General features: G+C 45.7%; 1 protein-coding gene across 1 annotated transcript in view; it reads left to right on the top strand.

Annotated features, from left to right (window-relative positions):
- Positions 1–12,918, top strand: part of SRP68 (signal recognition particle 68) — a 72,308-nt gene extending 59,390 nt beyond the window's left edge. The window contains exons 11-16 of the mRNA XM_077163890.1: positions 6,519–6,675; positions 7,309–7,403; positions 8,476–8,605; positions 10,427–10,502; positions 10,945–10,997; positions 11,366–12,918. Of these exons, the coding sequence (XP_077020005.1) occupies positions 6,519–6,675; positions 7,309–7,403; positions 8,476–8,605; positions 10,427–10,502; positions 10,945–10,997; positions 11,366–11,593 (739 nt within the window). The 3' untranslated portion in view covers positions 11,594–12,918. The remainder of the gene's footprint in view (positions 1–6,518; positions 6,676–7,308; positions 7,404–8,475; positions 8,606–10,426; positions 10,503–10,944; positions 10,998–11,365) is intronic.
- Positions 12,919–24,054: the final 11,136 nt, after the last annotated feature.

Raw genomic sequence — 24,054 nt, 5'->3', positions numbered from 1 at the left:
CTCCTTTATATTGTTATCGTCTCAGATTACATTGTATGCCCATTAATAGAGATTTAAGATGTAATTTTTCACATTTGCCTTTTAAGTCATATAGAGGGGACAAAAGGCAATTTCAAACCAAAAGAACAATAAAACTGGATTTTGTATTTACCTATGTAGTTACTTATATTCTTTATTTATTCTTATGACTTTGAGTTACTGTCTAGTAACCTTTTATTTCAGTCTTTAGCATTTCTTACATGGCACGTCTTCTGGTAATGAACTTGTTCAGCTTTTGTTTACCTGTAAATATCTTAATTTCCCTAGTGTTAAAAGAAGCTTTTTACTTTGATTTCCTTCCTTCCTCTCTCCCATCCTCTCTCCCTCCTTCCTCCCCTTCTTTCTCCCCTTCCCTCCCTATCCATCTGTCTATCCACCTGTGTATTTATCAGTTCATTTTCTGAATGTTTGATTGTATGGCACGTACCTGTGCTCCTCAAACAGTGCTACTACCATGCACGTTTCCTAAGAGCAAGGACATTCCCTTATGTAACCTTAAGTACAGTGCTCAGATTCAAGAAATTTTACATTGATATGAAACTTAGTCGATACTCCAGTTTTCTCAAATATTCCAATAATTTCCTTTTGAGCCTGTTCTCCTCTACTTGCTAGAGCCCATCCAGGATCATATAATTCATTTTATATACATATGTAATTAGAGGAGTTGTGGGTTTACAGAACCATCATGCATAAAATACAAGGCTCTCCTATACCACCCTATTATTAACACCTTATATTGTTGTGGTGCATTTTTTACAATTGATGAAGGCACATTTTTATAATTGAACTACTAACTGTCATCCATGGTTTAAATTATAATTCACTGTTTGTTTTGTGCCGTTCCAATGTATTGCATTCAATTGTTATTGTCTCTCTAATTGCTCTTTCTTTTTCTTTTTTATTTTTTTTTAATTGTGGGAATATATGTGTAACACAACCTTTCCCATCTCAGCTATTCCCAAGCATACCATTCAGTGGAACTGATCAAAGTTACTGTTTTCTGCTACCCTTTCCACTTTCCATTAATGAAACTTTTTCATCTCTTCAAGCAGAAACCCTCCACTTGTTATACATTAACTTCCCGTTCCCCCTCTTCCCCTCCCCTGGAAACCTATACTCTAATTTCTGTCTCTTTGAGCTTATATATTCTCTGATATTTTCTTTGTAGTTATCAAGAGGCTTAAATTTAACATCCTAGATCTATAGCAGTCTTGTTTGCTTTAATACCAACTTAACTTCAGTAGTATACACAGACTGTGTGTCTGTACCCCTCTGTCCCCCACCTTAATGTAGTTCTGGTCATAAATAATATGGCTGTATATTAGGAGTATAAAACCACTGGTTTATCATTACATTGTATACATTGTCTTTTAGATCCTGTTAGGAGGCAAAAAGAGGAGTAAAAAAAAATACAAGTAGTACTGGCGTTTATATTTACACGTGTTTTCGCTCTCACTAGAGATCTTTATTTCATTGACTTGGATCTCTCATCTGGTGTCTTTTTCTTTTGACCTGTAGAACTCTCTTTAGCATCTCTTGTAGGGTCCATCTGGTGGTGCTGAACTCCCTCAGTTTTTGTTATCTGTTAAGAGAGAATGTCTTAATCTCTTCCTCAATTTTGAAAGACAACTTTGCCATATGAAAAATTCTTGATTAGCAGTTGTTCGCCTTCAGCACTTCGTGGTTTCCAGTGAGAAATAGGCACTTAATCTTACTGTAGCTCCCATCTGCTTTTTTTCCTTGTGTCTTGCAGAATTCTCCCTTTATCTTTGGCATGCAACAGCTTGCTTATAATATGTCACACAGTTTGGGTCTATTTGAGTTTGTCCTGATTGGAGTTTGTTGAGTGCCTTGGCTGTGTATATTTGTATCTTTTGTTACATGTGGGAAGTTTTCAGCCAGGATGTCTTTGAATATTCTCTCTGTCCCTTTCTTTTCTTTCGATACTCACAATTCATATATGGGTATGTTTGATGGTGTCCCACAGGTTCCTCAAATTCTGTTCATTTTTCTTCATTCTTCTTTCTGTTCATAAGACTGAATGATTTCAGTTGTCTTATCATCATGTTCTCTGATTCTTTCTTCTGCCAGCTCTAGTCGGCTGTTAAATCCCTCTAGGGAATTTTAATTTCTGTCACTGTGTCTTCAGCTCTCTTTTGTTCCTTTTCATAATTGCAGTCTCTCTGCTCATATTCTCCTTGTGTTCATCTATCATTTTCCTGATTTCCTTTAGTTCTTTGTCCATGTTTTAGTTCTTAGAGCATACTTAGGACCATTTTTTAAAAGTTTTTGTCCAGTATGTTCTAAGTATGGTCCTCGTTATTGATGGTTTCTAACATTTTAATCATCTTCTTAGCCTGGGCCATCACTTCCTATCTAGTCTTTGTATATTTTATGAACTTTTGTTGAAGCCTAGACTTACTGATAGTTTAATGTATTACCACTGGAATTTTTTCTCTGAGGCATCTATTCCTTAAGCTTGTTTCCAGGTAATGTTATGGCAGAGCTTTCCTTGATTGTTAGGAGCTAACAAAAAAAAAAAAGAAGAAAAAGAAGACACTTTTTGCAGTGTTTGGAGACTGACCTGTGTGACTGGCTCTCCTTCAAGGCTTATCCATGCAGTTGGTTTAGAGAGTAGCACCGGGCCAAAGCATAGGGGTCTTTCTGATCCTTTCTGAATACGTCTTGTCTTGGGCATGCTGTGTGGCCCTAGGAATTCCCCCCATTTACATGGTTCTGAATGTCCCCGCTTCCCTAGGAAATGGTTTCGTTATGGTTCCGTATACTGTATATCTTCCAGCCAGCAATCACTTCCCCGGGCAGCAAAACTTGACTCCTTTCCCAAGGCATTCTGTGAGCTTCCTTCTACACACAGGGCAAGTTCAGGGATGGCAGGTGGTTGATTCCACCACCAGACATGCTCCCAGTATATGCAGGAGGATTAATCTCCTTCTGCCAGAACTGGAACCAGGCATCCACACTGGAAGCACAGGCCAGCTCTATGCTGAGCCAGTGAGAGTTGGGGCCAGCCAAGGTATCAGGAGATACTACTGCTTTTAAGTAAACCTTTTTCTTGATTTGGTACTCACACTGTTTACTGCAGCTTTGTGGAATGTGTTTCTCCCAGTTGTTTTTTGTTTTTTAAATTGAGATATCTTCATATGCATACATTCCATCCAAAGTATACAATCAGTGGGTCACAGTATCATCACATGTGTATTCATTACCATGATTATTTGTAGAACATTTGCATCACTCCAGAAAAAGAACTAAAAAGAAAGAACTCATACATCCCATACCCCTTATCCCTCCCTCTCATTGATCACTAATATTTCAGTCTACCCAATTTTTCCCCTTTATTCCCCCCTTCATTATTTATTTATTGTCCTTTTTTTTTTTTTAACTCATCTGTCCATACCCTGGATAAATGGAACATCAGACATGATTTTCACAATCACACGGTCACATTGTAAAAACTGTATAGTTATACAGTCATCTTCAAGAATCAAGGCTACTAGAACACAGTTCAAAGTTTTAGGTACTACCCTCTAGCCACTGCATTATACCATAACCTAAGAAGGGATATCTGTATAATGCATAAAAATAACTTTGAAGATAACGTCTTGCTTTGTTTGAAATTTCTCAGCCACTGAAACTTTATTTCATTTCTCTTTCCCTCTTTTTGGTCAAGAAGGCTTTCTCAATCCCATGATGCCGGCTCCTGACTTATCCCCTGGAGACCTGTCCCATGTTGCAGGAAAATTTGCACCTCTGGGAGTCATGTCCCACGTAGGGGGTCTCCCAGTTCTTAGTGGTTGTTCAAAGCTTCTGTGGAATGATGTAGCCCTGAAACATTTTCACTGTGCCATCTTGAATGCTCTCCTTGATTTTTGAAAGATAATTTTGCCAGATACAGAATTCTTTGTTGACAGTTTTTTTAAATTCTTTATGTCATCCCACTGTCTGGTTTCCATGTTTTCTGATGATATCCCTTGTATATGATTCTTCATTGCTGCTTTCAAATTTCTCTTTGTCTTTAGCTTTTGACAATCTCACTATAGTGTATGTTGGTGTAGATCTCCAAGAGTCTATCCTGCTTTGAGTTCATTGGGCTTCCTGGAAGTCTATAGTCACATCTTCATTAGATTTGGAAGTTTTGGGCCATTATTCCTTCAAATACTTTTTCTACCCCTTTGTCTCTCTTTTGTCCTTCTAGGACTCCAATGATACTTGTATTTGATACTCTTGGTGGTGTCCCACATGTCACACAGGGTTTGTTCATTTTTCTTCATTATTTTTTCTTTGTGCTCATCACACTGGATAATTACAGTTATCTTGTCTGCCAGTTCATTGATCCCTTTGTTTTTTGTGCTCCAATCTGCTATTGAATCAAAGTACAGTTGAAATAAACTAAATGAGTTTTTAATTTCAGTTGTACTTTGCAAACCCTAATATATTTTGTTCCTTTTTTATAAGTTCATCACTTTATTTTGTTCAGACATTTTCTTAATTTCCTTTAGTTCTTTGTATATGGATTCCTTTAGTTCATTGAACATAATTAAGACAGTTGATTTAAAGTATTTGCCTAATAGTTTCAGTGTTTGAGCTTCCTCAGGGATGGTTTCTGCAAATTCTCTTTTTTCCACTGAATGTGTGTATCTCTTGTGATCTTTTGTTTAGAACTGGAAATTCTGAGTATTCTGTTGTTATAACTCTGGAAATACAGTCCTCCAACTCCTCTGAAATTGCTGGGTTTTGTTGTTCTTATTTGTCCTTGTTGTTGAGCCATTAATTTTTCTTTTACAAACTATTTTGCTCCCAAGCTATTTTTGCTTCCAGTTGGAAAATGAAAAGAGAAAAGAGTAAGAGGAAAAAAAAAAAGATAATGCCTCTTTAAGTTTCCTGTGTCACTTTTGCCTGAGGGAATTGCAACAGTGACTGCCGGAAGAGCCAGTCCCTGGCAGTCTGAAGTAACATAACCAGAGCACTAATGAGCAGTCAGACCACTTGGCCCACACAGGCACCAGCGAGCTGTACCAGGAGCTCAGACTACAGTCCCACTGCTACCTGCCACATTGTGGTACTTCCTGCACTGGAAGTGGAAATTCATTGGTATTTGCTGCATCTTACCAGGCTCTTCCTCCAGACTTTAGAGTTTCAAAGTAGCTGATTCAGATAGTTCCTGCCAATTCAATGGTTGTTTTGGTGGAGGGACTGATTCCTGGAACTTGCTACACTGCCATCTTTCTTCTCTTGGTATCATTTTAATTTTCTTGAGTTCTTATTCTTTGAATATCCTTTTTTTTTCTTTTTAATATATAATGGCTTATTCTAGTTTCATGACCATAACTTTTTCCCGTATCTTTCTCATAGTGTTAATAATAGTTAAAGTTTCTTTCTCCTGTTCCCTCCATGTTGCATTTTATTTCTCACTTAGTTTTGGCCTCTTGATTTTAGTAAGGGTTTTCCTTAAATGCCTGCTGCTTCTAGTCATCTGCTCATGTGAAAGGGTGTGGCTTTGCTGGTGGATGCTCAGACTCAGGGTTCATAATCTGTGGGTGCCACTGCCAGCCTTGACCTTTTACTGAGGACCCATCTCCAGATCTTGACTGGTCTTCTTTTAGGCTGGTCACATTCCCCAGAGATCCTTTGGGTCTCCTTGGAGGGCATACACCAGGCGGCTCTGTTCTAGAAGTTGAATTGGAGAAAGCTAGGAGGTCAGCCTTCAGAACCTGACATTCATATGATCCCCCTTCTTCACTGTAGAGCCCCTCCTCTCAGCTGCGTCTTCCATTCACGAGGCCACAGGCAGGCCCTCTTTTTTATCCCCTCCAAGGGATGACGTCTGTCTTCTGCCAGAGTAAGATGGAGATCAAGACATCTTTATGTTTCTTAAACAGACTTTCAACAGTTCCCATGCTTTTATCCCCAAATAGTAAAAGGACTTGTCAGGTGGTACAGTTGAAGTAAGTGGATGTCACCAGATAGTTTTCTTTTGCATGTATTTGTGTCTAATATGCGCAACCACCCTAAGAGACCATCCCCTGGTACTCTCTGAGAAGAGGGTTATCATAAGTGGAAGCAGCTGTGATGAGATCACTCTGTCCTTAAAGGATGGACCAGGCAATTAGTCTTTTTTCTAGAAGCTGGCTTGCCATCTGTGCCTCAGTCTTAAGGGCTAGCAGTTTCCTCTGAAATTACTAGCTCTGTGGCTCTTATAAAAAGAAAAAGAGGATATAATTTAAGCTAAAATCACATTTTGTGATAAGGTCTTATTCTGGTCCCCTGCAAACTTTCTAGTGAACAGCAGCCAAAATTGAGGGCCTCTTGAGTTTGAGGCCCAGGCCAAATGGCCCTGCTCTGTAACACAACCTCACCATCATGGTTCTCTTTGGTCAGTCCCAAGTTGTAGTCCAGTGCTCTTCCCAGAACATTAACCCCCCTGAACCTAACCTGAGTTGACACATGCTGCATTCCAGCTACCTGACTTACATCAAGCTGTCAACAGCAATCAAGCGTAATGAGAACATGGCCAAAGGTCTGCAGAAGGCCCTGCTGCAGCAGCAGCCGGAAGATGACAGCAAGCGTTCCCCCCGACCCCAGGACCTGATCCGACTCTATGACATCATTCTACAGGTGACCCTTGAGGACTGGCGAAGCGAAATCCTGTCTTTTACATTGGTGGATACAAAATAACTTAGCTTTATATAATGAAAGGGCTGTGACAGCCAGCAGCTGTATTATTAGTTTGGTGAAAGAGATCTTGTACCATTTCAATCATCTATGAGCCCAGGAATTTCAGACCTGTTGATGTGTAGATTTTGGTAAATCCACAGCTATTTATTGAGAACATCACCCGTAGAAGATATTATCGTAGATGCTTTGTCATGCATCCTGAGACCTGAGTCTGCAGTGTCTTGGCCTCTGGAAATTTGTCAGAGTGTAAGACTCATGAACAAGGTGTCTGTAAATGCCGAACAAGTAGGCCACTCTGAAATTAAAGCACAGAACTGGAGGAGATACCTTCTAGTTGAGATGGTCCAAGAAGTCTGTGAAGGAGGTAAGACCTGAGTTGAATGGTACAGGGCAAGCAGGTTTTCAGAATCAGAGAGAGGGGGGAGGCCATACCAGATGCGGCTGCAGCTAGATTATGCTCTGAAAGATTTGTTACCATTATTTTAGCCTTCACCTTTGTCTGACTTTATAAGATCTTTTCTTTACACTTTGAGGCCTTCTCTTCATGAATTTTTTGTTGCATCCGTTATACAGAATCTGGTAGAGTTGCTCCAGCTTCCTGGCTTAGAGGAGGACAAAGCTTTCCATAAAGAGATCAGCCTCAAGACCCTGGTGTACAAGGCTTACAGGTAACACCCCCTGGGAAGATCGGAGCCCTCTTCTGCTGCCAAGTAGGTACTGGAATTATATCTGAGCCTGTGGAAGATTGGTTCATTGTCCCTTGACTATAAGTTTAACTTGCCCATGATCAGGAAACAGTCAGCCTAGTGTGTTTAAGGGAAATCCCCACTAAAGATTGATATTTTCAGTGTAAGTTAGTTACCCTTTGGATAGGACATGGGGAGTCAGAGAGCACACCATTCATTCAGCCTGTCTTCTCCCTTCTGTCTTTCCTCCTAGCAGAAAAACAACAAATATTGGAAAGTTAATTAGCAGAACTAAGTGGCTGGTTCAGGAAACCTGAACTGAATTGAGATAAAGCTGAACTTCTCAGCTTTTTAAATGAATTGTGTTATTTGTAACTTGGAAGTGAGTAGCGTGACAAGATGAGAATCTAGACAAAATGGCAAAGGAAAGCCATGTATGTTCTTGCTGTCTTATTCTGCACCCCTAGTCCCACTCCAGCATCCTCTGGTGCGTGTGCCTCCCCACACCCACACCCACACCCACCCCACAGCCTCCATTTTTACTAGCCTTGCCTCTCCTCCTCCTGACTCCTCTGGACCCTCTACCCTATGAGGGCACAGTGACACTGCAGTGCTTTTGATCTCAGCAAAGAAATTGAAGTTAGGAAGCTGTGTCTTTGAATATGGTCTTTGCAAAAGTTAATCAGAAATGCGTGATTGTCACTTGGATGTATGGGCAGAGGAGGGTGGGATATACACTGGAGTCAGGCCACATTTCTCCCTTGCCTGTCCATGGCCTCTGCCAGGTTCCTTTTGGAAATGGCCATTCCTTTTCAGTCAGTTTGTCCTTTACAGAGTGGTAAGTACAGTCATCTCCGATTGCCTGGAAAGAGTCTACAGGGCATCCTGGCATATCTAAGTGTTTATAATGTAGGGGGTCTCCCTGACAGTGATCCTGGAGTTAAGTAACCTGCTTCCCACTTTATATAGCCTAAACTTCAAGGAACTTGGGGAAAGCCTTGATTTTGTGTAATTGTTGCTTTAGAAGAATGTGGCTCTCTTCTCTCCCTGTCAGGTGTTTTTTCATTGCTCAGTCCTATGTCTTGGTGAAAAAGTGGAGTGAAGCCCTTGTCCTGTATGATAGAGTCCTGAAATATGCAAATGAGGTCAGTTCTGACTCTGGAGCCTTCAAAAACAGCCTCAAGGTGAGTCATGGACCTCCTTGTCTGCACATCTTGAGAAGCTGTGTAGTTAGGCTCTGGGGTTGCTGCACAGGTAGAATAATTAGACTCTGCAGGCTGGTTCTCGGTTGTCCATGGGACATGGTGCGTCCCGTACTGCCCAGGTGCTGCAGGTTCAGTGACCCCGAATTCCGGCCTGAAGAGAATTCATGTACTAAGGAGACTTGGCTACACATTGCAATCATCTGGAGAGATTTAAAACAGAATGATGGCCTGAGTCCTGCTCCCCAGAGATCCTGGTTTAGTTGATGTGGGGTGTAGAATGGGCATTGTGATTTTTAAAAAAACCCCAGTGATCCTGAGGTGCAGCAAAGTTGAGAATCGACTGATGAAGCCTTTGTCTGCAGTGTGCCCGGGACCCGCAGCCTCAGCATCCTCAGGAAGCTTGTTAGAAATGCAGAGCCTCAGACCCTTGCCCTCCCTCCTCAGACCTACTGAGTTAACATCTACATTTTTTTAAATGTGTGTTTCTTTGTTGTCATATATATATTTTAAGTAAAAATGAATTAAAAAAAAATTTTTTTAATGTGCATTTAGCGATCTCCAGGTGATTCAGATGGAAGTGCTAATCTAATGTACACTTGATGTGGTTTATTTTACTGCCTGTTACAGGACAACCAGTTTTTTAAGTTTGTGTACTGTTGTAGCACTGTAGAGATTATCAAAATACTGCCTTTAGTGAGAAAACTGGATTCACTAGGAATTCATGATATTTTACGGGGAGATGGTTTAGGAGACTAGGTAAAGTTCTATCGTTAATGTTGTCACAAGCCAGTGTGAGACCTGCTGGTTGCAGAGCACTTGCCATCTGCTTAAAGCAGCACCCCGTGGGGGGACAAAGAGTAAGCCTGGTCTCTGCCTTCAGGGGGCTTGTGCTTTGGGTGCAATGACAAGACTTGCATGCAGGAATCATCTCTGACTGTAAAACAAGAGAGTCCTTGAGCAAAGGCTGAAAGTAGGTAGGAGTAGATGGGGGTAGAGGGTAACCGGCACGTCCAGCAGCACCAGAGGGGGGTGTAACCCTGAAAAGTGGAGGCAGACCAGTGAGGGCCGTTCCTCTTAGGGAAGTAGACAGAAGTGTTTTACAAACACTCATCTCACTTAATGTGCCGAATGGTTTTGGGAAAAGTGCCAGAGAATGGAGGCACAGAGTTTTGTGGTATCTAGACCTTATCGGGTCATTCCCATTTTTGCCAAGAAAGAGACAGAAGCCAGGAGAGCACCACTGCCCTGTAGAAGCAGCGTCTCCATGGTTAAAGGCGTGGCCCTTGAGCCATGTGGTCTGGCTCTGAATCCCAGCTCTGCATTTACCAGGAATGTGAGTCCTTGTACCTCTCTGGGTGTCAGTTTCCTCACTGTGAGCAGGGAGCACAAACTTCCTCAGGTTGGGGAGGTGAGAATGGTAATGTACGTGAACTGCTTAGAGCAATGCCTGGCACATAGTAAACCTTTAGTATCTGGTACTTTATTATTATTTTTTATTATTATTATTATTTTTTAAAGTAAGCAGGCAGAAAATTTATTAGATGCACATGTAAGAGGACTTGCAGGCACGCTCACAAAGACAGAGGTGAGGGAGGTGAGAGGTCTCTGGTACATTTATTTTTAATTAATATTATCATCCCTATTTCAGGCATACTTACTTAAGCCATGGCACAGCTCTTTGGGAGAATCATTTAAAAAGCCTAAGATGCTATGAAAATACCAGTGGGATCATTGCACTTTAGTTGGCACGTGGCTCTGACCTGCCTCACTTGCAAGCACTTGTTTTTTAAATTGTTTCAGGATCTGCCTGACATGCAGGAGCTCATCACTCAAGTGAGGTCAGAAAAGTGTTCTCTGCAGGCAGCTGCTATCCTTGGTGAGCCTCTGCCCCTTCTTACTTCCTGCATTCCCAAGTGTCCCTTCACTGCTCACCTTCTTTCCTCCTATACCCCACACTGCTGTTTTGGTTAATCTTTAAGGTTTTTATTTTTCCCTCTCTTTATTTCTGCCACATTAAGCATTAAACCCAATTATGTAGAAGGATTTAGAAAAACAGTGTTAACACTGTCCCTTCTCCCTAAGATTATCTTCTAAACAACTGTACTAGCCTCGTTACTTCTGGGATTTACTCTCTGTTTATCTGTACCACTTCTCGGCAGAATTTGGACCCAGAAGGGAGAGAGCTAACTTCCCCCACGTGTTGGCCCCCTCTGTTTCTCGGATTTAGAACTCTGATGGGCCCTACATGTGATGGGCCTCATTTGTGATGACAGTGTATTAAAGACCCTGTTCTTACTGAATCCCTGTGAAACTTTCAGATACAAGCGACTCTCATCAAACAGAGACTTCCTCTCAAGTCAAGGACAATAAGGTAAGTCTGAGCTGTGGCTTTTGAGGAATAGAGAATAGGACTGGGAAATGTATTGCACAAAGTTTATGAGGTGTCTAAGTTTTCCCCACTAAGAAGGTTGTGGAACTGAGGGTGTACAGAGCAGCATCTGTAGTTGGGAGCCGTAACTTGGACGTCCGGCAAATCTGTACTCTAGTCTCACTCCACTCCTCTTTTAATCACTCTGGGTCCCATTGCGTCTGATCTAAAAAATGGAGCCATGATAACAGCTCCTCATAGGCAACTCCTGAGAATTAACTGAGCTAGCACGAGTCGGTCACTTATTGGTGGATGTTCCATCGATGATCTTCTGTGACTAACACCCAGATTCTTACCTGATTGACTTCCAGCCTCTGGTTGAACGGTTTGAGTCATTCTGCCTGGACCCTTCTCTTGTCACCAAGCAAGCCAGCCTTGTGCACTTCCCACCAGGATTCCAGCCCATCCCTTGCAAGCCTTTGTTTTTTGACCTGGCCCTCAACCATGTGGCTTTCCCACCCCTCGAGGACAAATTGGAGCAGAAGACCAAGAGTGGCCTCACTGGATACATCAAGGGCATCTTTGGCTTCAGAAGCTAACCAGGCTCTTCCTTGGGGGCGATGGGGAGATCCTGACTCTTAAATTCTGTATTATGAGAAAATCCCAGCAAGCTCCATGCCATTAAATCCAGGTCTGCATTGGCCCAGGGTGGGACTTTAACATCCACAGCCCTCTGTTCCTACGTTTTGTGTGTTTGTGCACTTACATTTTTAGCCCATGTGTTAGGAGGGCACCCTGTCCACTTCTGGTCAACCTGTGCAGGTGTGCTTTTATTTCCCATGTCTCCTGGGGTCCCACGTGGGCTGTGATGCCCTTCGGTGTGTAATGCATTCAGGGGAAGTCCACACCAGCACTGGACGGGGGCCTGGATCACTGTTGTGTTTCTTCAGTACCATGGATTGGAAATGAGCTCATCCTTGCTGTGGGGCAGCTGCTGAGCGAACAGAATCTTTTGAAGTTTGTCCATAACTATGACACATTGGCAGTCTCACTCCAGAATTAACTCAGTCCTATTCCCTTTCACCTTCAAATGAAAGTCAAGTTTCAGAACAAGAAAAGAGCTCTATTTTTAGAAGAAATATGTTACACTCAAATGATTAAATCAAATCTTATATTAAAAAGAAAGAGGATGGAGACTCTGCCCATTTTTTACACCACCTCACTTAATTCCAGTCCCAGCCCTAGACCTCTCTTCTGGGCACCTGTCAGATCCCTCTGATATGTCAAGGAGGGCAAAGCTTCCAGGCAGTTCCGTTATTGCTAATTCCAGATAAGGATGTGTCAGAGGCCCTGTTTTTAAAAGAGTTTCTAATCTGTTATTTTTAGATACCATTATATTTTAATCAATTTCCTTCCTTACACTTTTACTTTTCTCCTTCGTCATCCTTTTTAATTTCTGTCATACCATCAGTAATAGAAGCAGTGTAAGAAAGCAAGGATAAAAGTGGTTTAAACATAAAACCTCTGAATCCCTGCGAAAATCAAAACTCATTTATCCCATAGGAAAGGAAATCCACCACAGGAAGTTTGCTTAAGTTTGCTCTGTCTGAAACAAAGTTTGCTTTGTTCAGACAGAGCAGGCTAGAGTGGTTTCAGAGAGAAAGTTGACTGGCTGGAACTCTGAGAACACAGTTTTGAATTGGAACTGCATTGTGGGCAAAGCCTGCCTCATGCTTCCTCAGTGGTTGCAGTAAAGGATTTGCCAGAAGTTAGGAAAGGATGGTGGGAATACAAATAAAACTAGAATTATGTATTAGGAATCAGTCTGTCTTCTCTGTCCAAAATCTGTTTTGGGTCAAAAAGCTTCAGAAAGCTGTTTCGTTTTTGTTTTTATTTTTAATTAAAAGTTTCATCATATCTGCCATACTGTTTAGGGGTATTCTTTCTTTCTTTCCTGAGAAGCTGTGGCACAGCTACTGATTTTGGTCCTCGAGACTTGGCCAACCTCCCTAAAGGGCTGAGGGGCACTGGGGAGTTCGTTCAGCCTCACCCTCTGTATTAGTTAGGGTTCTCTAGAGAAACAGAATCAACAGGGAATACTCGCAAATAAAAAATTTATAAAAGTGTCTCACGTGACTGCAGGAACGCAGAGTCCAAAATCCACAGGGCAGGCTGCGAAGCCGACGATTCCGATGGAGGGTCTGGACAAACTCCACAGGAAAGGCTTGCTGGCCAAAGCAGGAAGAGCCTGTCTCTACTGAATCCTCCTTAAAAGGCTTCCTGTGATTAGATTGAGCATCACTCATTGCAGAGGACACTCCCCTTGGCCGATTACAAATGGAATCAGCTGTGGATGCAGCTGACGTGATCATGATCTAATTCTATGAAATGTCCTCATTGCAACAGACAGGCCAGAGCTTGTCCAACCAGACAAACAGGTACCACCACTTGGCCAAGCTGACACATGAACCTAACCATGACAGTCCCCCCTTGTCAACTTGGCAGCTATATATATATCACTTTAAACCATACCTAATTTCTAAATAAAAAACATTAAAATGCACATTTTTTTCCTTCACCTAACAATACTCAACTGTCCTGATTATAACTGGAAACACAGTAACTCTCTCCAGAATACTCAAGTCCTTGGGTAATATTCATTCTTAAACTTGATATCTTACAACTTAAATAGTATAACATGAACAAAACAGCATCACAGTCCTCGTTTCTGTAACTGATCACGTGGTTGTACTTCGTATTTATCACTACCTTCTTCCACTACCCATTCCATGTTCCCTTTACCCTCAGCAAGCACTGCAGCTGGCTGTGTTTCTTTGCCTGGTGGGGTGACCCAAACCTTCATTCCTAAAGTTTCAGAGCCATTGGTAGTCCTGTCTGCATTGGGTGTTGCAGTTTTCCATTGATTTTAATCACAGGGCAAATGGTAGTACTAAAAGACGCCCTCGGGGATCGCCTGTATTCCAAGAAAACTCTTCTTTACCTCTATTGTATAGTTGCAGTCCTATTTCCCCCTGATAGTCAGGGTCAATCGCCCCAGACAATAATGCAGTCCCCTTCTTAGCTTGTTGATCCAGGGGCATAAGTAGCCCAAAGTGACCAGGTGGCAGTCTTCGTTTCCAGTTCAGTGGAATCATTGTTGTTTCTCCTGGTGGAAGTACTCCCCTTTTTGGAACTAAAGCCTGTAGACCAGCAGAGTTCGGGGTCACAGGGACAGGAAGCAAAAATTTTCCTAATGGATCACTAGGGGTAATAGTGAGTGGTGCCACTCCCATTTCCACCCCCTTGGTTCCTGAACCCATGGATCCTGACTATGGGAGAAACAGCACCATACAGCAGACGCTGATTCGGAGCATACACAGCTTCCTGGAGAACATTACCCCAGCCTTTCAAGGTATTGCCACCTAATTGGCACCATAATTGAGTTTTCAAAAGACCATTCCACTATTCTATCAATCCAGCTGCTTCTGGATGATGGGGAGCATGGTCAGACCAGAGAATTCCATGAGCATGTGCCCATTCCTGCACTTCATTTGCTGTGAAGTGTGTTCCTTGATCAGAAGCAGTGCTATGTGGAATACCATGACGATGGATGAGGCATTCTGTAAGCCCTTGGATGGTAGTTTTGGCAGAAGCACTGTGTGCATGGAAAGCACACCCCATATCCAGAGTATGTGTCTATTCCAGTTAGAACAAATCGCTGCCCCTTCCATGAAGGGAGTGGTCCAATGTAATCAACCTGCCACCATGTAGCTGGCTGGTCACCTCGGGGAATGGTGCCATATCGGGGGCTGAGTGTGGGTCTCTGCTGCTGGCAGATTGAGCACTCAGCAGTGGCTGTAGCCAAGTCAGCCTTGGTGAGTGGAAGTCCATGTTGCTGAGCCCATGCATAACCTCCATCCCTACCACCATGACCACTTTGTTCATGGGCCCATTGGGCAATGACAGGAGTTGTTGGGGAAAGAGGCTGACTGGTATCCACAGAACGGGTCATCTTATCCACTTGATTATTAAAACCTTCCTCTGCTGAAGTCACCCTCTGGTGTGCATTCACATGGGACACAAATATCTTCATGTTTTTAGCCCACTCAGAAAGGTCTATCGACATACTTCTTCCCCAGACCTCTTTGTCACCAATTTTCCAATTATGGTCTTTCCAAGTCCCTGACCATCCAGCCAAACCATTAGCAACAGCCCATGAGTCAGTATACAAACGCACCTCTGGCCAGTTTTCCTTTCAAACAAAATGAGCAATCAGGTGCACTGCTTGAAGTTCTGCCCACTGGGAGGATTTCCCCTCACCACTGTCCTTCAAGGACACCCCAGAAAGGGGTTGCAGTGCTGCAGCTGTCCACTTTTGGGTGGTACCTGCATATTGTGCTGAACCATCTGTAAACCAGGCCCGAGTTTTCTCTTCCTCAGTCAATTCACTGTAAGGAATTCCCCAAGAGGCCATAGCTCTAGTCTGGGAAAGAGAAGGTAATGTGGCAGGAGTGGAGACCATGGGCATTTGTGCCACTTCTTCATGTAACTTACTTGTGCCGTCAGGACCTGCTTAGCTCTATCTTGTATATACCATTTCCACTTTACAATAGATTGCTGCTGTGCACGCCCAACTTTATGGCTTGGTGGGTCAGACAACACCCAGCTCATGATAGGCAACTCAGGTCTCATGGTAACTTGGTGGCCCATGGTTAAGCGTTCCGTCTCTACTAAGGCCCAGTAGCAGGCCAAAAGCTGTTTCTCAAAAGGAGAGTAGTTATCTGCAGCAGATGGTAAGGCTTTGCTCCAAAATCCTAAGGGCCTGTGTTGTGATTCTCCTATAGGGGCCTGCCAAAGGCTCCAGACAACATCTCTATTTGCCACTGACACTTCCAGCACCATTGGATCTGCTGGATCATACGGCCCAAGTGGCAGAGCAGCTTGTACAGCGGCCTGGACCTGTTGCAGAGCCTCCTTTTGTTCAGGTTCCCACTCAAAATTAGCAGCTTTTCTGGTCACTCGATAAATGGGCTGGAGTAGCACACCCAAATGAGGAATATGTTGTCGCCAAAATCCAAAGAGACCAACTAGGCATTGTGCCTCTTTTTTGGTCGTAGAAGGGGCCAGATGCAGCAACTTATCCTTCACCTTAGAAGGAATATCTCAACATGGCCCACACCACTGGACACCTAGAAGTTTCACTGAGGTGGAAGGCCCCTGTATTTTTGTTGGATTTATCTCCCATTCTCTGATACGCAAATGCCTTCCCAGTAAGTCTAGAGTAGTTGCTACTTCTTGCTCACTAGGTCCAATCAACATGATATCATCAATATAATGGACCAGTGTGATGTCTTGTGGGAGGGAGAAATGATCAAGGTCCCTGCAGACAAGATAATGACATAGGGCTGGAGAATTGATATACCCCTGGGGTAGGACAGTGAAAGTATATTGCTGACCTTGCCAGCTGAAAGCAAACTGTTTCTGGTGGTCCTTACTAATAGCTATTAAGAAAAAAGCGTTTGCCAGATCAATAACTGCATACCAGGTACCAGGGTGTGTATTGATTTGCTCAAGCAATGATACACATCTGGAACAGCAGCTGCAATTGGAGTTACCACCTGGTTGAGCTTACGATAATCCACTGTCATCCTCCAAAACCCATTTGGTTTTTGCACAGGCCAAATAGGAGAGTTGAATGGGGATGTGGTGGGAATCACCACCCCTGCATCCTTCAAGTCCTTAAGAGTGGCAATAATCTCTGCAATCCCTCCAGGAATCTGGTATTGCTTCTGATTTACTATTTTGCTAGGTAGGGGCAGTTCTAGTGGCTTCCACTTGGCCTTTCCCACCATAATAGCCCTCACTGCACAAGTTAGAGAGCCAATGTGGAGATTCTGCCAGTTGCTCAGTATGTCTATACCAATGATACATTTTGGAACTGGGGAAATAACTACAGAATGGGTCTGGGGGCCCACTGGACCCACTGTGAGACGGACCTGAGCTAAAACTCCATTGATCACCTGGCCTCTATAAGCCCCCACTCTGACTGGTGGACCAGAGTGACGTTTTGGGTCCCCTGGAATTAATGTCACTTCTGAACCAGTGTCTAATAATCCCCGAAATATCTGATCATTTCCTTTTCCCCAATGCACAGTTACGCTGGTAAAAGGCCATCGATCTCCTTGGGGAAGACTTAGAGGAAGGTTAACAGTATAAATTTGTAGCAGTGTAACAGGATTCTCCCCCATAGGGACAGAACCTCTCCCCCTTCATTCAAGGGGCTCTGGGTCTGTAAACTGTTTCAAGTCTGGAAACTGATTAAGGGGCAGTGACTCTGTGTTTTTGTAATTCAGGTTAGACTTCTATTCACTTGACCTAGAACCCTTTTGTTTATACAGCTTGAACAAGAATTTAGTAGACTGCCCTTCTATTGTATTTCTAGGTACCCCATGATTTATTAGCCAGTGCCACAAATCTCTGCAAGTCATATAATTTTGACTCCTGCTTCAAGTTTGCTGTCTATTATAATAGCCACGTCCACCCTGTCTTTGGTGATTAAGTGCTGCCACCTGGCTTCTGCCAACTCGGGATCCTGTCATCCCCATTGTGTTTAAGGATTCCAGCTCAGTGACAGCAGTTCCCACAGTAATATATGACCTACAGAGAAGTGCAACCACAGAGCTCTTGAGGGATGATGGTGCTAGTCTCACGAATTTATTTCTCACTGTTCTGGTAAAAGGTGCATCCTCCGGACATTCCTGGGGTGTAAGTGCAGGCTTTGCATGATAAATCCACTCTTACATTCCAATCTCTCTAAGCCTCTGGATCCCCTCATCTGCATTATACCAGGGCAGTTCTGGCATTTCAACCTCAGGTAATGTCGGCCACCTTTTGATCCGTGTTTCAATCAACCATCCAAACAAGCTGTTAATACCTTTTCTAATCCCTCGAGCTATAACACTGAATGCAGAATCTCTGCTTAGTGGGCCCATATCAATAAATTCAGCCTGATCCAGCCTTATATTCTTTCCACCATTATCCCACACCCTTAAAATCCATTGCCACACATATTCCCCTGATTTCCAGCTTCCCAGTACATTTGGCAGTACCAGGAGCGTTTGGCAGTACCAGGAACTGTGCTCCCAGATTCTGTGTCTTCCTCACTTCATTTTCCCTGCTGACCCTCTGCTGCAACCCCAGCTATGCTGTCCTTCAGTTCCAAGATCCTGGGGCGCAGGCCCCAACGTGCCGGCCAGTCCCCAGCCTGCTCCGTGCTGCTCTCCGTGGTCACGGCTGGTGGGGTTCTTCAGATTCTGGCTCCTTCTTGGGAGATGGGCCCTGGTCACTGGTATTTCTCGTGCCCTCCAGTCTCCCACTCTCTTCAGAGAGTCGGCATGAGTAGAGACCTGGGATTTAAGCAGTAGAAATATAGAAGCATCTATTCTGCTTGTACCTTCTTATTTTAAAATTTCTTAATACTTTTTCTTTTTAATGTTCACACTAATAAACCTTTCTTGCCATGTCGGTGGCAGGTGCTCTGAGTAATGTTGGCTGTTGTCAGCCAGTGAGGCTGTGGCGAGGGGATGTGCACTGCCATGTTTGATGTTAAAAGCACATATTTACATAAGAAGACAGACCTGGCAGGAATGAGGTCTAGGGAGAGCCTCCCCTCCCCTCCCATGGGACCCCTGGATGTTAAGCAGACCTCAGGAGACAGCAGGATTACACTCAGGGATGCGAGACTTGCCTCCTGATGGGGCGAGTTCGAAGGCAGGTCCCAGGCCCCTCAGGATAGTTCCACAGAATGGAACTGGAGAAGCCACACAGCTCTCTCTGTGGAGTAGGAAATGGAAACGAGGCCCCTGGTTTACTGCGTGGACGTGCACTTTGTGTTACGTGGGCCTGACCTGACTGTGTGGGCTCACGTCCCTCTTTCTGGGTGAACTCCAGCACTGGCAGCAAATTCATCGAGTCTCTATTTTTTAAGGCATGCCTGAGACCTGCTGTTAATCTTTTTTTTTTTTTTTTTTTTTTTTTACTGGTTGGCTGATGGTCTTGATCTGCCGATACATTAATTGTCAAATGATAATGCTAACAATCAGATGGAAAAAACAGTTTGGCCAAGTTTGTCTGGCTTTATGTTGGTTCTGTTTAGAAAGTGTCAAAAAGAGCACGAGGTAACTATAGGGTGCTCTGGCTCCTGGTTTTTGCCTCTTTTCAATACATTGTTTTGATATACTGTCTCCTTCCTGGTTTTACATTAAATCAAGTGAAAATTCTTGGTTTCCTTATTTGATATAAAACACTGCCTGGCTTCCTCCCCATTCTCCCCCAGCCCCACTGGGCATCCTGAGTGTCCCACTCTTGGCTGTGAAGTGACAGCTGGTGGCAGCCTTACTTCTCAGCCCATATTGGACCCGGACCCCAGCCAGATCTTTCCTTCCCAGAGAAGAGGCGCTGGCTTCACCTCCTCTAGGGAGGTAGCTTGGCTCTAGGGGCTGCAAGGGTGGGACTGGGTGCTGCCTGTTCATTGTCATCGCTGCAAGAGTGCTAGTGATTGCACACTGTTCATCATTAATCACACACCGAGAGCTGATCAGTCACAGAATTCTCAACTGCACACCACTGTCTTCAGCCTTGAGGAGCGTGGAACATTCAGAGATCTAGGAAAATATCCCAAGATAGCAAAAATATGTGTGGGTTGTAATTTTTTTTTTGAAGACTTGTTACAGAGGAGATGGAAACCAGAGTTAGATGTAAAATGTATTGATGTTCCAAAGCAAAGAGAATAATTTGGAAATTGCCTGCATCCTGACAGCACCAAGTGGAAGAATCTCACCTGTGGGCCCAGTAGAGCCACCTGCGTGGGTGAAGCACGGTCCCTGCCTCCAAGGGTCTGCGCTGCTCTAAGCACTGCTAGACAGACTTGAGGTTCTGCCGTGTTAGCGAGCAGCGTGAATATTGGGTACAAGTAAAATATTGCAATTGACTGGTACTGATGAAGTACTTTGGTGACCTTCTGTATGGTGTTTTGGAGCGGTTAAAAGGCTGTGATCTAAGGATTGTAGCCTGGCATTTTTGTTTTGTCTTTCCTTTTACTCCGCCTGCAGGATCTTCCTGTCTGCCTTAATGGCTCCGTCAGAAGACACCTGCCTGCCCACCGCTCAGGGCTGGTGCTGAGACCTGCGGAGAACATCAAGACAGGTGCCCTCCGTTAGCCAATCTTTTGCTAGGGTGACATTAATTGCATTGGAAATAGGGCCTGCTTTCTCCATGGTCCCTACTTTGAGCAGATGATTTTGTTCACCACCATTAACTCCAGGTATGTGCTCTCCCGAGCAGTCTCCGGTTGAGTGAATCCTCACCACTTGGAAAAGAGCCATGTCCTCTCGTGTGGGCTTACCTTCTCCTAGGGATCATGTGTCAGGAGAAAATACAGTTAAGACCTGGGCCAGCAAGGGGTCCATGAGGGCCAAGTGGCATTGGCTCTGGCTTATCTATGGTATGGAGGGAAGGATGTGGGGGGGCAGGGCCTGGCCGCCCCCAACTCCCCAGGCTGCCCGAGAAGCAGTGCAGGAGGGAGAACAGGAGCCCAGGGTCAGGGGGGCATTTGGGTCTCTGCTAGTCTCTGGGCAGGTCTCCTCATCGACGAAATAGAGGCATCGGCATCAGTTTCTCAAACTTCCTAGGAAGAAGGAAATACACAGGCCTTGGCAGATAGGAGGTTAAAATCTTAATAGGTAGGAATTTCCTTCCTTTGCTCAGCCCCCCCCCTGGAGTCTGGGGCTGTCAGCTCTGGCCAGGACAATGGGGAGGAGTTCCCCAGGGACAGCCTGAGCCCAGGATCCAGAGTGATCCGAGAGAGTTGGCGGGTAGCTGAGAAGCGAGGAGACCTTTTCATCACAGCCAGCCTTGCCCTTCTCCCCGCAGGTCCCGCTGCCCTTCTCTTCTGTCCCCTAAGCTTGGCCTGTTTACTGGAAGTCACGCGGCTGCTGTGGGAGTGGGATCCACCCTGCCCCTTGCCAGCTTCCTTAGGCGGGTCCACCCCTCAGTCACAGATTGTGGCTGGTGTGTTCTTTAGGGTTTGGGTTTGTTTTCTCATAAACCCTTTTCTTCCTCAGACCAGCGTTCGGGGCTAAGTACAGCTGACCCTGCTGCTGCTCCAGGACCACCTGCAGTGCTGACCCCGCTGCTCTGCTCGGGCCATTTACCTCGTGACCGGTGTGTTAGTTGGGCTGCAGTCAGGCCTGAATTTCTCCAGAAAGGGCCCCCTGGTCCCCAGGCCTAGCTGCTGAGGCGAGCCATTGTCTTAAAGGTGGCAGGAGGCCCAGTGCATCCTGAGTGCGTGGGGCGGGGGCGGCCTGGGGTGCAGGGACAGCTGGGGTGCAGGCCGCTGTGGGGCCGCGGGGTGCAGGCAGTACCTTCACGGGGCCTGCAGGCTCAGGAGAGGGAGTTCACTGGGAGAAGAAGACACCCCCAGGCAGCCTGGGGCCGTCCCCAGCTCCGTCCCTCTGTGCTCGCTCACCATCTGGTATGGGGAATCCTACTCTCAACAGGTAGTTTTTTCCTTTGTTTGGCTTTTGTTTTGTAGGTTATGTCCTCTAGACCCTCCCTGTGGCAGGCCCCGAAGGAATGAGTTAGCTCTGGCCTGCTCTGGTTGGGCGGGCACGGCCACTCTTTGGTCACCCTTTGGCTCTCCAGGCAGGCCTTTGGCATTTGTTTTCATCGGGCTTGCTGGGCAGATATGCAGCCGGCAGGGCTTCCGCCCCCTGCGGACTCCTGGGGCCGCGGCCTGTACCTTCCCCTGGCGCCTGAGGATGGGAGGCGGCTTAGCCCTCTCCCGCCGCACCCCCACGCCCGCCACCAACCTTGGTATCTATGCCGTGGAGGACGTGTGTTACTGTTGGCTCTAAGGGCCTGGTGGTAGGGCTTTTGTGCAAACGGGGCAATTTCCGGAAATGGCAAAGATGGTCCCGATCGGGGAGCATATGGGAGCCCGGCAGGTTACGGCTCCCAGGGCAGAGTAGGCAATTGGCACCACTTGCTCCAGCAGGGAAAAGAACACTCCTTCCCCACAGGGCCCCTTGAGCTGGAGAAGAGAGTGGGCACAGAAGGCCCTGAGCCCCCCAGCACCCTTGCTGTTGGTGCCACCCTGTGGCCTGGCAGCATTGGGAGCTGGGACTGCTTTCAGCCCTCACCAGCCCCTTGCCTGGGCCTCAGGCCCTGGGGGCCTTGAACTGCCCACATCGGCCTGCCTGGGAGCTCCAGGCGAGGGGCTCTGAGGAAGTCACAGATGGCACAGGGCTGGAAGGAGCGTTGGTCATGTCATCCCAGACCTCTCGTCCCACACACGCGGTTGCCTGGGCCAGGTCGGGGGAAGGGCACACCTTTCCCGGGTAGAACAGGGAGCTGGGCCCTGGGCCTTCGAGTGGAGACAGGGGCCAAGGCATGGCTAGACTGAGAGCTGGGGCGCCCTGACCAGTTTCTTGTTTGGAGCTGTCGCATAGAAATATAATGTGAACCCCTAATGTAAGCCACAGCTGCAATTTTAGATTTTCTAGGAGCCACATTAAAAAAATACAAGGAAACAGGTGAAAAATTTTAAATGAATTTTTTTTAAATAAATTTTAAAAATAAATAATATGGGGAACACATGTTAAAATAAATTGAGTAGATTGGGATAGTAGTGAAAAATGAAAGGGAGTGGTAAGGGGTATAGAAAAAAATTAGCAGAACAGAGGCTAAAATCTAGTGAGTAGAGAATTCTACTGAGCCTAAAATTTTAAAAATTTATTTTAACATGTTCAAACTATCATTTCAACATGTAATCAATATTTTAAAAAGTGCTTAAGGTCTCACATTCTTTTTCCTACCAAGTCTTTGAGACACAGCGGGAACCTTATGCAACGGCCCGTCTCAGGTCGGACCCGCCACGTTTCCGGGGCCGGGAGCCGCGTGCAGGACAGAGCGCAGGTCCAGACCGAGGCCGTCAGTCCATCCCACTGGCCACAATGAACAATGCTTTCCTTCCTCACATATTTAAAAGCCCTACATCTTTCTAGATGTTTCTCCAGAAGGTGAGAGTCCAAAGATGAAAGGAAAAGATAGCCAGCCAAGCCTCTTTTCATTCCTGCCATCTGAGCAAGCGCCTCCCACCACCGTGTCCACGCCCGCTGCGCCCCGCCCTTACCTGGGGAGCTTGGGTCTGATTTGATTCGGCATTAGACAGTCATGCCAGGAATTCAGCTCCTGTACTTCTCCCAGTGAATCAGTTAGCCCTTAACTTTGGGGCGTGCGAGGCCCCCTATGCTGCTCATTTATTTCCAGGATTGCGTCTGCAGGTGGGAGGCGAAGCTCAGAAGCCCCCCACTCTGCCTTTGGCCCCCTACTCCCTGCCCAGCAGCCACAGCCCCCTTCCCTGGCTGCTCCTGGTCTGGAGTCCTGACAGCTCTTCCTCCCTGGGCCCCTGCCTCGGTGTCACCTCCCGGGGCGTGGGGGGCCTGTGGTTCCTGGGGAGCGGGGCATCTCCGTCTCGCCTCTCCTGGGGCGCTGCCATCACCTGCCCGATCTGAGAGATGAAGAAAGCTGCGTCGAGGCCTCGTGCGAGATGAGAGGCTGGCAGTGCGGGCTCCCTGGACATGTAACAGAGGGCCCCTTTCTGAGAGCAATGTCAGGCGTGCCACTGGCAGCCAGAAGAAAATTGTCACCCAGGAATAAAGTGGAGAGGGCCTGGGGAACTGAGACCGAGCGGCCTCTCTGCCCCTGGCCTTTTGTCTCTGCTCCGTCTCACTCACCACCACCCGGGAGCTGAGGACACGGCAGACTCCACTTCTGGCCTGGCCACTCCACGTCCCTTTTCTGCTTGTCCGTCAAGGCCTCCTGCCACCCTTCCCAGACCCACTGCCACTGTCAGAGTTCCCTCCTCTGGGAATGGGTGCCCCTGTGTCCCCTCGTCTGTGAGGTACAGCCCAAAGTGACTCAGGCCTTCTGTCCCACGGGATTGGGGGTGTCAGTCTCTGGCCTCTGGCCTGGACTCCCCAGCCTGCTGGGACTTTCTCTC

Source organism: Tamandua tetradactyla, chromosome 6 (genome assembly GCF_023851605.1).
Source record: "Tamandua tetradactyla isolate mTamTet1 chromosome 6, mTamTet1.pri, whole genome shotgun sequence".
In the NCBI taxonomy this organism is placed as follows: domain Eukaryota; kingdom Metazoa; phylum Chordata; class Mammalia; order Pilosa; family Myrmecophagidae; genus Tamandua; species Tamandua tetradactyla.
Note: the sequence above shows the minus strand (reverse complement) of the source record. Positions and strands in the feature narration are given on the sequence as shown.